Source organism: Coregonus clupeaformis, chromosome 12 (assembly GCF_020615455.1).
Source record: "Coregonus clupeaformis isolate EN_2021a chromosome 12, ASM2061545v1, whole genome shotgun sequence".
NCBI classification, from domain to species: domain Eukaryota; kingdom Metazoa; phylum Chordata; class Actinopteri; order Salmoniformes; family Salmonidae; genus Coregonus; species Coregonus clupeaformis.
The window spans coordinates 28266121-28282575 of NC_059203.1; the positions used below are offsets into that span (position 1 = coordinate 28266121).

Here is a 16455-nt window from a genome sequence, read left to right on the forward strand (position 1 = left end):
AGCCTACGGCCAACTTGGAAAACTGGGTGATCAAACCTTCGGTATCCTCCTCTGACATGCACTATTAACGCTTGAGCGTGCTGTATTCTCCACCATCTGTGATGCCACGAGAGGCTACAGCTTCCAGCGGGATTGCCCAAGTAGTGCAAGGAGACCAGGTTCAACCAAAACAAGGATTTTATTAACCGTCTCGGCAACTAACGAAATTATAACACAATTCTCTTCTTCCCAGAGCCCACCCTCCAGACCGTGTCTCTTCCCTTCAAAACAACTCCAGCCCATCAGCCCCTGATTGGTTTCAGCTGCGTGGGAAGATTGGCCACAGAGGGTTGGAGTTCCCGACCATACCAGCAGATGGAGCCATAGCTGTCTGGGTTTGCAGCCACCTCAGGGGGATGTAACGTCCCTCCAGGACACAGCCTCTCGTGACATCACAGTGTGTTTCTATGTTTTGTAGTAAAAAAGATAGAGAAAGAGAAGTGTTTCCAATGACATCATCAACCAATTAGTAGACAATCAGTAGGCAATGCCTACTCACAATTGGTCAAAATCACACAATGCACACCGATGATGTCATTAGAAACACTTATCTTCCTCTATCTTTTTTACTAAAAAACATAGAAACACGCAATTCTCACAAATGTTGATGTTGGGGTGGTGCTGGAGATTACATTTTTAAAAGTTTCCCTTTAACAATGTTATAGCTAACTTCAAGCCATGAGTCATTGGGTGACTTGTTGTGGCACTTATAACACAACACATATAGCAATAATGTCACGTTCGTTCATGGACGGGTCAGACCAAGGCGCAGCGTGATATGCATACATGTTTATTTGAACCGAATAAACAACAACAAAACAATAAATGAAACGTGAAGTCCAAGGTACACAAACAACATACCTAACACGGAACAAGATCCCACAACACACTAGTGCCAATAGGCTGCCTAAGTATGGTCCCCAATCAGAGACAACGAGTCACAGCTGCCTCTGATTGGGAACCACACCGGCCAACATAGAAATACACATACTAGAATATACAACATAGACAATCACCACATAGAAAATACACACCCTGACTCAACAAATAAGAGTCCCCAGAGTCAGGGCGTGACAGTACCCCACCCCAAAGGTGCGGACTCCGACCGCACAACATATACATAACAGGGTAGGGGCCGGGTGGGCATTCCACCTCGGAGGCGGATCCGGCTCAGGGCGTGACGACCTCTCACTCTTCGCCTCCCTGTTGCGCCCCTGGTCTGGTCTAGACCTCGGCGCGTTGCTTCCCCTCTCCTTCCTCCCACTATACTCCAAGCCCTGTCTGGACCCTGGTGTGGGAGACCCCGAACCTGGAGAGGGGCTGACGTCTGGGTCTGGACCGGAGCCGCTGACCGGAGCTGGACCGGGCACCGGTGGAGCGGACTGCTCCGGACTGGAGCCGCTGACCGGAGCTGGACTGGGCACCGGTGGAGCGGACTGCTCTGGCTCCGGAGTGGAGCCGCTGACCGGAGCTGGACTGGACCCCGGTGAAGCGGATTGCTCTGGCTCCGGAGTGGAGCAGCTGACCGGAGCTGAACTGGGCACCGGTGGAGCAGACTGCTCTGGCTCCGGAGTAGAGCAGCTGACCGGTGCCGAACCAGGCAACGGTGGAACAGGCACAGGCCGTGCCGGACTGGACACACGCACCACTGGCTTGGTGCGAGGAGCAGGAACAGGCCGGAACGGGCTGGCAACGCGCACCACTGGCTTGGTGCGAGGGGCAGGAACAGGCCGGGCCGGGCTGGCGACGCGCACCACTGGCTTGGTGCGAGGGACAGGAACAGGCCGGACCGGGCTGGCGATGCGCACCACTGGCTTGGTGCGAGGAGCAGGAACAGGACGGGCCGGACTGGCGACGCGCACCACTGGCTTGGTGCGAGGAGCAGGAACAGGTCGGGCCGTACTGGGAACACGCACCACTGGCTTAGTGCGGGGAGCAGGAATGGGCCGGACCGGACTGGCGACACGCACCACTTGCTTGGTGCGAGGAGCGGGACTGGGTTCCTTTATTAACCCCCGCTCCTTCTGCTGCCTAACCAGCTCCTCTCGCCGTGCCTCTACACTTTCCTTCTCCCTTTTAGCTTCCTGTAGCGCCTCCCTCTGACCGAATAACTCCTGCTCCCTCTGAACCAATAGCCCCCGTAACATGGTGGCCTCCTCTCCTAACCTGCAGACCCGCCCTTTAACGGCCTCCTGCTGCCTCGTCGTCCACACCGTGTGCCCCCCCCCCCCAAACTTTTATTGGGGTTGCCTCTCGGGTCTCCGTCGTCGGCACTGTTGGCGCCGTTTCTCCTCTCTATACCAGGCCTCCACTGTCTCCTCCCAAGGACGGCGATCCATCCCAGCCTGAATCTCCTCCCAAGTCCAGGATCCCTTACTGTCCAGGATCTCCTCCCAGGTCCAGGCTGTCTGCTCCTGGACAAGCTGCTTGGTCCTCGTTTGGTGGGATCTTCTGTCACGTTCGTTCATGGACGGGTCAAGACCAAGGCTCAGCGTGATATGCATACATGTTTATTTGAACCGAATAAACAACAACAAAACAATAAACGAAACGTGAAGTCCAAGGTACACAAACAACATACCTAACACGGAACAAGATCCCACAACACACTAGTGCCAATAGGCTGCCTAAGTATGGTCCCCAATCAGAGACAACGAGCGACAGCTGCCTCTGATTGGGAACCACACCGGCCAACATAGAAATACAAATACTAGAAAATACAACATAGACAATCACCACATAGAAAATACACACCCTGACTCAACAAATAAGAGTCCCCAGTCAGGGCGTGACAAATAAAGGGCATAAAAGGACTCCAACTCAGGGACAAGTTGAAGTCAGGTGACGTTATCGGTGGGATAACGTCGATGTTACAGCTAATTATCAAGACAAGACTCATTGGGTAAGTGAAACAAAAACAGACTGGGGTGATTTGCCTCATTTGGTCCATTAGATATTCATCACTTCTCATGTGTCTGTGTTACACTCTCTGTTGTGTTCCCATGTTGTCCCTGAATTAATACTCTGTTGTGTTCCCATGTTGTCCCTGAATTAATACTCGGTTGTGTTCCCATGTTGTCCATTAATTAATACTCTGTTGTGTTCCCATGTTGTCCCTGAATTAATACTCTGTTGTGTTCCCATGTTGCCCATGTATTAATACTCTGTTGTGTTCCCATGCTACCAATGTATTATAACTGTCCGTGGGGCCAAGGGGAGAACCAACAGCCATAAAACAACATCCTGCTTCTATCATTTAACAGGAAGTGCCCAAGCGGCCTGATTAGTGCTACCTCGTATGAGACACTTTGGTTGTAAATCAACTTGGTGGTGAGGCAGAAATATATGCAATGTTAATGACACCTTGTTGTTCACTTTGAGCACAAAGCAAAGCACAGGCTCACACCAAGACCAACACACGGACAAGAAATCACATCGCAAGAACAGTTATAGTAGCTGCAAGCATATGCAAGCATGCACGCACACATCACATTTCATATCATATTTCATATTTGTATAATGCATGTAACAAGAGGTGACACTTTAATACATTATCATAACAGATATCCCTGTGGCCTCCTGTGGGGGAAATAGCTCCTTCATCAATCACTGTGCTGACTGGGATCTAACAGGTGGTCCATTTATTGATCCCACCATTTCACTGCTTTGAAAAAGAGCATGAACATCAGCCAGGGGCCACAGGCAGTGCAGCCCACTGGTCTTTACGTAACGGCCTTGCTCACAATATGGCAATGTGGTTCAGTAATCACCAGTGCCAGCCTCACGACTTGGCAGTGTGTTTCAGTGCAGCTCAGTGCAGGTCCGTGATCACCATAGGGGGTGGACCATGTCCATGTGTGTCAGGATATGTAAACAAGACAGGGGTGATCTGGAGGTCTTCGAGGATTACTGTGCTGATTGTCTGCCAGGCAATATCAAATGACTAACTAATCGGATGATTAGAGTGTGTGTGTGTGTGTGTGTGTCTATCTTCAACCCAATAGCTTGATTATTCAGTAATGGGTGTATGTTATGAGACGGATGCACCTGAGGGCTGAAAGTGAATAAGACTGATTTACACTTAAAATGCAGTGTAGCACTTATTTCCTAACACCAGAAACACATATAATAGTAACTCAGAGCACCCCAAGAAAACATTCCCAATTTACAAACTCTTAAATAAATTGTTATAATGTTGTTTTAAAAGTTGGGTTTGAGGTTTTCTCCAAATCAGCTCTAACTTTGGAAAAAATCCCACAATGCCCCGTGGTCAGCGTCACACGATGAATGAAAAACTTGTCAAAAAGTGGGATACATTTGTGAGAATGAGGCGGGTGCATTGGGCGTTTACTCGTCAATCTACGGGGCACATATCATCCCTGAGAACTTCCACAGCTATCAACAATGGAAGGAGGGCTTCAGCAAAAAGTTGCTTCTCAAAGTGGATGACCTCCCTACCATCAATAAGGTTTCTAAAGCATCTCAAACAGCCAGCAGCACCAGCAGAGACAGTGAGAAAGGAAGTGAATCGGTTAAGTGAAAGAGCTAGCTTGCTACCTCCATGCTAATGTTAGCTAGCTATTTTGCATTTAGCTCACATCTTCCATCTAAATAACACTAATAAAACTAACCAAATGTAAACTGCCAGCTGTAATTTTTTTTACATTTTAGTCATTTAGCAGACACTCTTATCCAGAGCGACTTACAGTAGTGAATGTACATTTTACGTACTTCTACGATGGAGGTCACTGTTACTGTATTCGAGCAAGTTTTAAAGTTGTTTGTGGGGGCTGCTTGTTGTGTTAAATCGGCTATTTTGTGGCTCTGGGAGAGTTTTCTATACAGCCTGCTGAGTGCGTACTAAACTGAAATGCAACGCTTCGGCCATGGATTCGATCATGGATCTGGGGGCATTTCGAAGAAGTCCCAGAGCCATGCTTTCTTTGGAGGGGTGGATTGTGGATTTGGCTCAATGGAAAAGTTTTATTTTGTGATCTTAGGACCAATGTTGTCACAGTTGCTTCTTATTGAAGAGGCAGCTGCTAACGTTAGCTTGCTATAGCTAGCTATCTTCTTCCTCCGTTTCTGAATTAATTTGTGTCAATTATTTTCTACCTGGTAAAATAATAGAATAGGGGTAGAAGCTATTGGCCAGTCTGATAGTTTTTGCCATGATACTCTTATACTGCCCTTGTACTGAGTGATGGAAGTGGGGAGAACAGGCCGTGGCTCGGGTGGCTGAGGTCCTTGATGATCTTCTTGGCCTTCCTGCGACACCTGGTGTTGTAGGTGTCCTGGAGGGCAGGCAGTGAGCACCCAACGGTGCATTCGGCTGAGCGTACCACCCTCTGTAGAGCCTTGCGGTCAGTGGTGGTGGAGTTCCTGTACCAGGCCGTGATGCAGCCCGACAGTACGCTTTTGATGGTGCTCCTGTAGAACACTGTAAGGGCCCTCGGGGACAGGCCAAGTTTTTCCAGCCTCCTGAGGTTGAAGAGTCGCTGCCATGCCTTCTTCACCCCAGTGTCTGTGTGGTTTGACCATTTCAGCTTTTTGTTTTTGACTGTCTCCACGGCGGCCTCCTGAAGTGACAATCAGCTCCTTTGTTTTGCTGACGTTGAGGGAGAGGTTGTTTACCTGGCAAAGGCCGTCAGAGTGCCTACCTCCTTTCTCTAGGCTGTCTCATTGTTGTTGATAATCAGGCCTTGTCGTGTCATCAGCGAACTTGATGATGGAGTTGGAACTGTGTGAGGCCACAGAGTCGTGGGTATACTTGGAGTACAGAAGGGGACTGAGGATGCACCCTTGTGGGGCCCCAGTGTTGAGGATCAGAGTGGAGGAGGTAATGTTGCCTACCTTCACCATTGGGGGTGGTCCATCAGGAAGTCCAGGACCCAGTTGCATAGGGAGGAGTTCAGTCCCAGGTTTCCTGAGCTTTGTGATGAGCTTAGAGGGCACTATGGTATTGAAGGCCGAGCTGTAGTCGAACAGCATCCTCACATACTGTATGCATTCGTCTAGTCCAGTTGGGTGAGTGCAGTGTGCAGTGTAATGGTGATTGCGTCATCCGTGGATCTGTCAGGGCGGTAGGCGAACTGAAGAGGGTCGAGTGTGTCGGGGAGGGAGGAGGTGATGTGGTCTTTGACTAGCCTCTGGAAGCACTTCATGATGATGGAAGTGAGTGCTATGGGTCGGTAGTCATTCAGTTCAGTTACTTTCCCTTTCTTGGGCACAGGAGGATAGTGGACCTCTTGAAGCAGGTGGGGATAACAGCTGGAGCTAGAGAGAGAAAATGTCAGAAAACACAACAGCTAGCTGGTCTGCACATGAGGGCTCTGAGGGCGTGGCTAGAGATACCATCTGGGCCGGCAGCCTTGCGAGGGTTAACACGCTTGTATGACTTACATATGTCCTCTGTATTACAGACTCAATTCAATCTATAAATTCTCAAAAATGAAAAACGTATGATGAAAATGACAATTTTCCATTGAATGACAAATATGCCATTTGACTGTCAAACAGTAAATGGCTCAAAGCTTTTAGATACATTTTATTCATGGAAAAGACCGAACATTCATCAGATGACAATCTTGAGTGCTTGATAGAGAGTATCAGGAGTCTTGGGTTTTTTGTAATAGTCCTTGGAAAAAGTAATGCTTTCCTACTCAATTCACTTCAGTGAATTGTGTGTGTGTGGGGGGGGGTGTTTGTCTGTGTGTTTGTCTGTGTGCTTTATCCAGTGGGTGTGGCTTCCACAGGCAGTTTTCTCCTCTTTATTCCACTGCTATTGCACTTCCTCTCTTCCTTTCTGTGTGCCAGAGGTCAGGGGTAATTTCCCCATGCACTTACTGCACCTCAATCCCTGCTGCCAGAACCCCAGCCAGCCCCATCTGCTGCTAGGATTCCAGCCAGCCCTATCTGGGTTAGATTTAGCTGCCAGAACCCCAGCCAGCCCTTTCTGGGCTGAGGGCTCCATGCTAAACAGAACCTCAATCCCTGCTGCCAGAACCCCATACAGCCCTTTCTGGTTTAGGGGTAGATTTAGCTGCCAGAACCCCAGCCAGCCCTATCTGGGCTGAGTGTTCCATGCTAAACTGGACAACTCCTGGAGGAATAACGGTCACACACACACACTCGACCACACACACACAGATACATACACACGCCCGCATGCACACACCACACAAACACACACACACACACAGATACACACTTCAATTTCCCATCCGTTTATCATTCCAATGAGACACTGAATGAGCTCAGTCTGTAAATACTCTCACTTCACAAAGTTATCCCCCCGATCTGCTACAGTATACAGTCGAGACTTTGAAGTCAGTGAGTTTGAAGTTAAATCCTCATACACAACTATGTCCCCTGGGTGTTTGCATTGTGAAGCTACAAGATCCAGAGCCAGAAGCTATGTAGCGAATACGCATTTACCCACACCCCCACCCACCCACATTCCCACACCCACACACGAGGGCCCTTCAGAGCTTATACATTCAAATATACAGCTTGTTTAGGCTTTATTTTATCTGGGTTCTTTGTTTCTTTGTTCCGTGTCCAATGGGGCACAACAGTGGAATGAATCTCCCACCCATTCCCTCCCTAAGCCATTATTTTAATTTGTGACATTGTGTTGGTGAGGCTCTATCAGTCTATAGCTCAGAGGGAGGCCGGTGAGTGAGCGCACTTGATAAAATGGAGGACAAGTAAGCAGCAAGAAGTGCACAAGAAAAATTTAAGCCCCTTTTCTGAGAAAAGGAACAATAATCATACACTACCAGTCAAAAGGTTGGACACACCTACTCATTCAAGGGTTTTTCTTTATTTTTTACTATTTTTTATAATAATAATAATAATAATATAATATGCCATTTAGCAGACGCTTTTATCCAAAGCGACTTACAGTCATGCGTGCATACATTTTTGTGTATGGGTGGTCCCGGGGATCGAACCCACTACCTTGGCGTTACAAGCGCCGTGCTCTACCAGCTGAGCTACAGAGGACCACATTTTACATTGTATAATAATAGTGAAGACATCAAAACTATGAAATAACACATATGATTCCAAAAAATCTAATAGCCACCCTTTGCCTTGATGACAGCTTTGCACACTCTTGGCATTCTCTCAAGCAGCTTCATGAGGTAGTCACCTGGATGTGATGGCCCCAGTTGCATTTGCAAACAAATACTTGTTCTGTATGAAATCCACAGCCTAATATGTAAACATAGGGTGTCAGTGAGCAATTGACAGTGAGCTGTCAGCAAAAATAAGCAGAAAGGAAGTTGACAATGGCTTAATAGGCATAAATAAATTGTATTTCTATGGTTGCAGTCCTCAAAGATGGAATTGCATTGAATCAAATTAATCAGATCTAATGATTTACAGTGGCTTGCAAAAGCATTCAATCCCCTTGGCATTTTTCCTATTTTGTTGCCTTACAACCTGGAATTAAAATAGATTTTGGGGGGTTTGAATCATTTGATTTACACAACATGCCTACCACTTTGAAGATGCAAAATATGTTTTATGTCACGATTGTTTATGGAAGATAAGGACCAAGGCGCAGCTTGATAAGCGTACATTTTATTTAGTACTGAACACGAACAAAAACAACAAACAAACGATTTGTGAAGTCCTAGGATACACAAAACAAACCTTTACGGAACAAGATCCCACACCGACTAGTGCCAAACAGGCTGCCTAAGTATTGTCCCCAATCAGAGACAACGAGATACAGCTGCCTCTGATTGGGAACCACCCTGGCCAACATAGATCTAAACGATCTAGAACATCAACATAGAAAAACATAACATAGAAACTACACACCTGGCTCAACATTTAAGAGTCCCCAGAGCCAGGGCGTGACATTTTATTGTGAAACAAACAAGAAAAAAGACAAAAAAACAGAAAACTTGAGCGTGCATAACTATTCACTATTTCCATGTATTTAGCGCCATCCATCATTCCTTCAATTCTGACCAGTTTCCCAGTCCCTGCTGATGAAAAGTATCCCCACAGCATGATGCTGCCACCACCATGCTTCACTGTGGGGATGGTTTTCTCAGGTGATGAAAGGTGTTGGGTTTGCACCAGACAAAGCATTTTCCTTGATGGCCAAAAAGCTCAATTTTAGTCTCATCTGACCAGAGTACCTTCTTCCATATGTTTGGGGAGTTTCCCATAAGCCTTTTTGCGAACACCAAACGTGTTTGCTTATTTTTTTCTTTAAGCAATGGCTTTTTTCTGGCCACTCTTCCGTAAAGCCCAGCTCTGTGGAGTGTACGGCTTAAAGTGGTCCTATGGACAGATACCCCAATCTCCGCTGTGGAGCTTTGCAGCTCCTTCAGGGTTATCTTTGGTCTCTTTGTTGCCTCTCTGATTAATGCCCTCCTTGCCTGGTCCGTGAGTTTTGGTGGGCGACCCTCTCTTGGCAGGTTTGTTGTGGTGCCATATTCTTTCAATTTTTTAATAATGGATTTAAATGGCGCTCCATGGGGTGTTTAAAGTTTCAGATATTTTTTTATAACACAACCCTAATCTGTACTCCTCCACAACTTTGTCCCTGACCTATTTGGAGAGCTCCTTGGTCTTCATGGTGCCACTTGCTTGGTGGTGCCCCTTGCTTAGTGGTGTTGCAGACTCTGGGGCCTTTCAGAACAGGTGTATATACAGTGGGGAGAACAAGTATTTGATACACTGCCGATTTTGCAGGTTTTCCTACTTACAAAGCATGTAGAGGTCTGTCATTTTTATCATAGGTACACTTCAACTACGAGAGACGGAATCTAAAACAAAAATCCAGAAAATCACATTGTATGATTTTTAAGTAATTCATTTGCATTTTATTGCAAGACATAAGTATTTGATCACCTACCAACCAGTAAGTATTCCGGCTCTCACAGACCTGTTAGTTTTTCTTTAAGAAGCCCTCCTGTTCTCCACTCATTACCTGTATTAACTGCACCTGTTTGAACTCATTACCTGTATAAAAGACACCTGTCCACACACTCAATCAAACAGACTCCAACCTCTCCACAATGGCCAAGACCAGAGAGCTGTGTAAGGACATCAGGGATAAAATTGTAAACCTGCACAAGGCTGGGATGGGCTACAGGACAATAGGCAAGCAGCTTGTTGAGAAGGCAACAACAGTTGGCGCAATTATTAGAAAATGGAAGAAGTTCAAGATGACGGTCAATCACCCTCGGTCTGGGGCTCCATGCAAGATCTCACCTCGTGGGGCATCAATGATCATGAGGAAGGTGAGGGATCAGCCCAGAACTACACGGCAGGACCTGGTCAATGACCTGAAGAGAGCTGGGACCACAGTCTCAAAGAAAACCATTAGTAATACACTATGCCGTCATGGATTAATATCCTGCAGCGCACACAAGGTCCCCCTGCTCAAGCCAGCGCATGTCCAGGCCCATCTGAAGTTTGCCAATGACCATCTGGATGATCCAGAGGAGGAATGGGAGAAGGTCATGTGGTCTGATGAGACAAAAATAGAGCTTTTTGGTCTAAACTCCTCTCGCCGTGTTTGGAGGAAGAAGAAGGATGAGTACAACCCCAAGAACACCATCCCAACCGTGAAGCATGGAGGTGGAAACATCATTCTTTGGGGATGCTTTTCTGCAAAGGGGACAGGACGACTGCACCATATTGAGGGGAGGATGGATGGGGCCATGTATCACGAGATCTTGGCCAACAACCTCCTTCCCTCAATAAGAGCATTGAAGATGGGTCGTGGCTGGGTCTTCCAGCATGACAACGACCCGAAACACACAGCCAGGGCAACAAAGGAGTGGCTCCGTAAGAAGCATCTCAAGGTCCTGGAGTGGCCTAGCCAGTCTCCAGACCTGAACCCAATAGAACATTTTTGGAGGGAGCTGAAAGTCCGTATTGCCCAGCGACAGCCCCGAAACCTGAAGGATCTGGAGAAGGTCTGTATGGAGGAGTGGGCCAAAATCCCTGCTGCAGTGTGTGTAAACCTGGCCAAGACCTACAGGAAACATATGATCTCTGTAATTGCGAACAAAGGTTTCTGTACCAAATATTAAGTTCTGTTTTTCTGATGTATCAAATACTTATGTCATGCAATAAAATGCAAATTAATTACTTAAAAATCATACAATGTGATTTTCTGGATTTTTTTTTAGATTCCGTCTCTCACAGTTGAAGTGTACCTATGATAAAAATTACAGACCTCTACATGCTTTGTAAGTAGGAAAACCTGCAAAATCGGCAGTGTATCAAATACTTGTTCTCCCCACTGTATACTGAGATCATGTGACACAGATTGCACACAGGTGGACTTTATTTAACTAATTATGTGACTTCTGAGGGTAATTGGTTGCACCAGATCTTATTTAGGGGCTTCATAGCAAAGGGAGTGAATACATATGCACGCACCACTTTTCCATGATATATAGAAAACCTGTCAGTATTACATTTACATTTTTTAAACATTTTAGCAGACGCTCTTATCCAGAGCGACTTTCAGTTAGTGAGTGCATACATTTATTTTTATTTAATTTTTTCATACTGGCCCCCCGTGGGAATCGAATCCACAACCCTGGCATTGCAAACGCCATGCCTACCAACTGACCTTCATCCCTGCCGGCCATTCCTTCCCCTACCCTGGACGATGTTGGGCCAATTGTGCGCCGCCCCATGGGTCTCCCGGTCGCGGCCGGCTAGGACAGAGCCTGGATTCGAACCAGGATCTCTAGTGGCACAGTCAGGATCTCTAGTGCCTTAGACCACTGTGCCACTCGGGGGTGTGACCACCATTTGCCTCATGCAGAGCGACACATTTCCTTACATTTGATCAGGCTGTTGATTGTGGCCTATGGAATGTTGTCCCACTCCTCTTCAATGGCTGTGCGAAGTTGCAAGATATTGGCGGGAACTGGAACACGCTGTCATACACGTTGATCCAGAGCACCCCAAACATGCTCAATGGGTGACATGTCTGGTGAGTATGCAGGCCATGGAAGAACTGGGAAATGTTTAGCTTCCAGGAATTGTGTACATATCCTTGCGAAACGGGGCTGTGCATTATAATGCTGAAACATGAGGTGATGGCGGCGGATGAATGGCACGACAGTGGGCCTAAGGATCTCGTCACGGTATCTCTGTGCATTCAAATTGCCATCAACAAAATGCGATTGTGTTCGTTGTCTGTAGCTTATGCCTGCCCATACCCTAACCCCACTGCCACCATGGGGCACTGTTCACAACGTTGACATCAGCAAAACGCTCTCCCACACGACACAATACATATGGTCTGCGGTTGTGAGGCCGGTTGGACGTACTGCCAAATTCTCTAAAATGACATTATAGGGGGCTTATGGTAGAGAAATTAACATTCAATTCTCTGGCAACAGCTCTGGTGGACATTCCTGCAGTCAGCATGCCAATTGCACGCTCCCTCAAAATGAGACATCTATGGCATTGTGTTGTGTGACAAAACTGCACATTTTAGAGTGGCCTTTTATTGTCCCCCAACACAAGGTGCACCTGCGTAATGATCATGCTGTTTATAACAGTTTCTTGATATGCCACACCTGTCAGGTGGATGGATTATATTGGCAAAGGAGAAATGCTCACTAACAGGTATGAAATACAAATTTGTGCACAACATTTGAGCTAAATAAGCTTTTGTGCATATGGAAAATTTCTGGGATCTTTTATTTCAGCTCATGAAACATGGGACCAACACTTTACATGTTGCGTTTATATTTTTGTTCAGTGTAGAAGCACCATTCGCGCCGATTACAGCTGTGAGTCTTTCTGGGTAAGGCTGTAAGAGCCTTCCACACCTGGATTGTGGAACATTTTCCCACTATTATTTTCAAAATTCTTCAAGCTCTGTCAAATTGGTTGTTGATCATTGCTAGGCAACCATTTTCAGGTCTTGCCATAGATTTTCAAGTAGATTTAAGTCAAAACTGTAACTTGGCCACACTTGGTAAGCAGCTCCAGTGTAGATGTGGCCTTGTGTTTTAGGTTATTGTCCTGCTGAAAGGTGAATTCATCACCCAGTGTCTGATGGATAGCAGACTGAACCAGGTTTTCATCTAGGACTTTGCCTGTGTTTAGCTCCATTCTGTTTCTCTTTTATCCTGAAACTCCCCAGTCCTTAACAATTAAAAGCATACCCATAACATGATGCAGCCACCACTATGCCTGAAAATATGGAGAGTTGTACTCAGTAATGTGTTGTATTGGATTTTCCCCAAAAATAACACTTTGTATTCAGGCTTCCTTCCTTTTCACTCTGTCAATTAGGTTAATATTGTGGAGTATCTACAATGTTGTTGATCCATCCTCAGTTTTCTCATATCACAGCGATTAAACTCTGTAACTGTTTTAAAGTCACCATTAGCCTCATGATGAAACCCCTGAGTGGTTTCCTTACTCTCCGGCAACTGAGTTAGGAAGGACGCCTGTATCTCTGTAGTGACTGGGTATATTGATACACCATCCAAAGTGTAATTAATAACGTCACCATGCTCAAAAGGATATTCAATGTTTGCTTTTTGATTTTTACCCTTCTTCGCGAGACATTGTTTGAAATTCACTGCTTGACTGAGGGACCTTACAGATAATTGTGCAGTATGTGTGGGGTACAGAGATGAGGTAGTCATTCAAAAATCATGTTAAACACAAGTATTGCACACAGAGTGAGTCCTTGCAACTTATTATGTGACTTGTTAAGCTAATATTTTGTCCTGAATGCATTTAGGCTTGCCATAACAAAGGGGTTGAATACATATTGACTCAAAACATTTTAGCTTTTAATTTTTAATTAATTTGTAAACATTTAAAAAAACATAATTTCACTTTGACATTATGGGGTATTTTGTGTAGGCCAGTGACAAAAAATCTAAATTTAATCAATTTTAAATGCAGGCTGTAACATCAAAATGTGTGAAAAGTCCAGGAGTGTTAAGACTTTTAGACGGCACTGTATGTGTCCAGATTTATCTATGTGAGCTTCAGTCAAGTTTTGTGCTTTTTATTTTTTACTTTTTAAGCCTCAGAGCTTCACAATCACTGTAGTTGGAGGAAACATGGGAAAATGATGCTGCAGTTGATAAACTTGTTATCCCAGTTAGGAGACAAGTAGGAGGAAATGGCCATGAAAGATTTTTCTACTTTGTTTACGCCCATTCAGCATCGTTCACACCGTCTTAAGGCTCACCCATCTCTTTAAGAATTCACATGTAAACGCAAGTGAGTCAGCATGGCATTGTCCTCCAGAAAGTAGTCTCTCTACTTAAAGACATCCTCCAGTGATTTTTGAACAACAGCTAATACATTTACAGTTTAGTCATTTAGCAGACACTCTTATCCAGAGCGACTTACTTTTTTCATTATGGCCCCTCGTGGGAATCAAACCCACAACCCTGATATTGCAAGTGCAATGCTCTACCAACTGAGCCACACTGAGCACTGTTTAAATTAAAATGGCTGTATATCATCCATCCAGTGCCCTTTAACGGTTAATTTGTCACAGAAAGATGTGAGGAGAAAATAATTATGATCGTAATTATACAGGCGTTCAGAATCAGAAGTCATACCATGCCTGTAGGGAAGAAAAGCTCTATAAGAAAAGAGCTAGCACTACAAAGACAGACAAGGAAGGAATGTTTTATGTGAGAAACGTATTGAATACGGGCCCTGACTGCCAGAGGGAAGGCTTTATAAGAACAGTCCTAGGCTAGAGAGAAACCTAGCTGGAAAGAATTCCCAGGTCTATGAGACAGGAGAGAGAAAAGTAACACACGGAGAGCTCTCCCTTTTATTTCACTTGTATGCATAGGATTCAAAAACAGGAAGCTGATTCAACATTGTAGACTGAATGGTAGCGCAAAGCTAAGTGCTTTAGGTGCTGGAAAGTTCACTGTGTTGACATGCTGAAAGTCTCTCTCCACTTCTGACTCCTGACTCAGTCTGAATGATTAATCACATTCACACACCTGCCATCGGGGTGAGAATTTATCTGCATCGCAAAGGACAGCCACAGTGTCTCTCACTCTCTCCGTATTGGCCACAGTAGCTATCACTGTGTCTCTCACTCTCTCCGTATCGGCCACAGTAGCTATAACTGTGTCTCTCGCTCTCTCCGTATCGGCCACAGTAGCTATCACTGTGTCTCTAACTCTCTCCGTATCGGCCACAGTAGCTATCACTGTGTCTCTCACTCTCTCCGTATCGGCCACAGTAGGCTATCACTGTGTCTCTCACTCTCTCCGTATCGGCCACAGTAGCTATCACTGTGTCTCTCACTCTCTCCGTATCGGCCACAGTAGCTATCACTGTGTCTCTCACTCTCTCCGTATCGGCCACAGTAGGCTATCACTGTGTCTCTCACTCTCTCCGTATCGGCCACAGTAGCTATCACTGTGTCTCTTACTCTCTCCGTATCGGCCACAGTAGCTATCACTGTGTCTCTCACTCTCTCCGTATCGGCCACAGTAGCTATCACTGTGTCTCTCACTCTCTCCGTATCAGCCACAGTAGCTATCACTGTGTCTCTCACTCTCTCCGTATCGGCCACAGTAGCTATCACTGTGTCTCTCACTCTCTCCGTATCGGCCACAGTAGCTATCACTGTGTCTCTCACTCTCTCCGTATCGGCCACAGTAGCTATCACTGTGTCTCTCACTCTCTCCGTATCGGCCACAGTAGCTATCACTGTGTCTCTCACTCTCTCCGTATCGGCCACAGTAGGCTATCACTGTGTCTCTCACTCTCTCCGTATCGGCCACAGTCCTCTGTGTCCATATGATCTAACACCTACACCCCCTGTCCTCTGTGTCCATATGATCTAACCCCTACACCCCCTGTCCTCTGTGTCCATATGATCTAACCCCTACACCCCCTGTCCCCTGTGTCCATATGATCTAACCCCTACACCCCCTGTCCCCTGTGTCCATATGATCTAACCCCTACACCCCCTGTCCATATGATCCAACCCCTACACCCCCTGTCCTCTGTGTCAATATGATCCAACCCCTACAGCCCCTGCCCTCTGTGGCCATCTGTTCTTACCTCCACGGGGAACTTCCTGTTGTTGATGCTGTGTTCTGACCCTGCTGATCCGTTACTCTGACCCCAATGGAACTCAATCTTCTCCGCCTTGAAGCGTCCAGGCAGTCCTGCCCCCCGTACAAAGTATTCATCCTTCAGCAGCACAGCCACTGGGGAGAGATGGGAGAGTGAATACAAATGAGTATAGGGAATATTAGTAGAGAAACAGAAGCGACTCTCACTCACATTTAAAAGCAGATTATTTATTTTTCGTCAATCAAAAACATAACAATTTGGCCGTCAATAGCTTTCATCAGATAGATAGATTAGATAGATAGATAGAGGGCATGGGGAGGAGAGGAAGAGGCT

General features: G+C 46.1%; 1 protein-coding gene across 1 annotated transcript in view; it reads right to left on the reverse strand.

Moving 5' to 3' along the window:
* Positions 1-16455, reverse strand: part of LOC121578156 (receptor-type tyrosine-protein phosphatase gamma) — a 234366-nt gene that overhangs the window by 57245 nt on the left and 160666 nt on the right. Inside the window, exon 4 of the mRNA XM_041892308.1 lies at positions 16108-16256. Within this exon, the coding sequence (XP_041748242.1) occupies positions 16108-16256 (149 nt within the window). The remainder of the gene's footprint in view (positions 1-16107; positions 16257-16455) is intronic.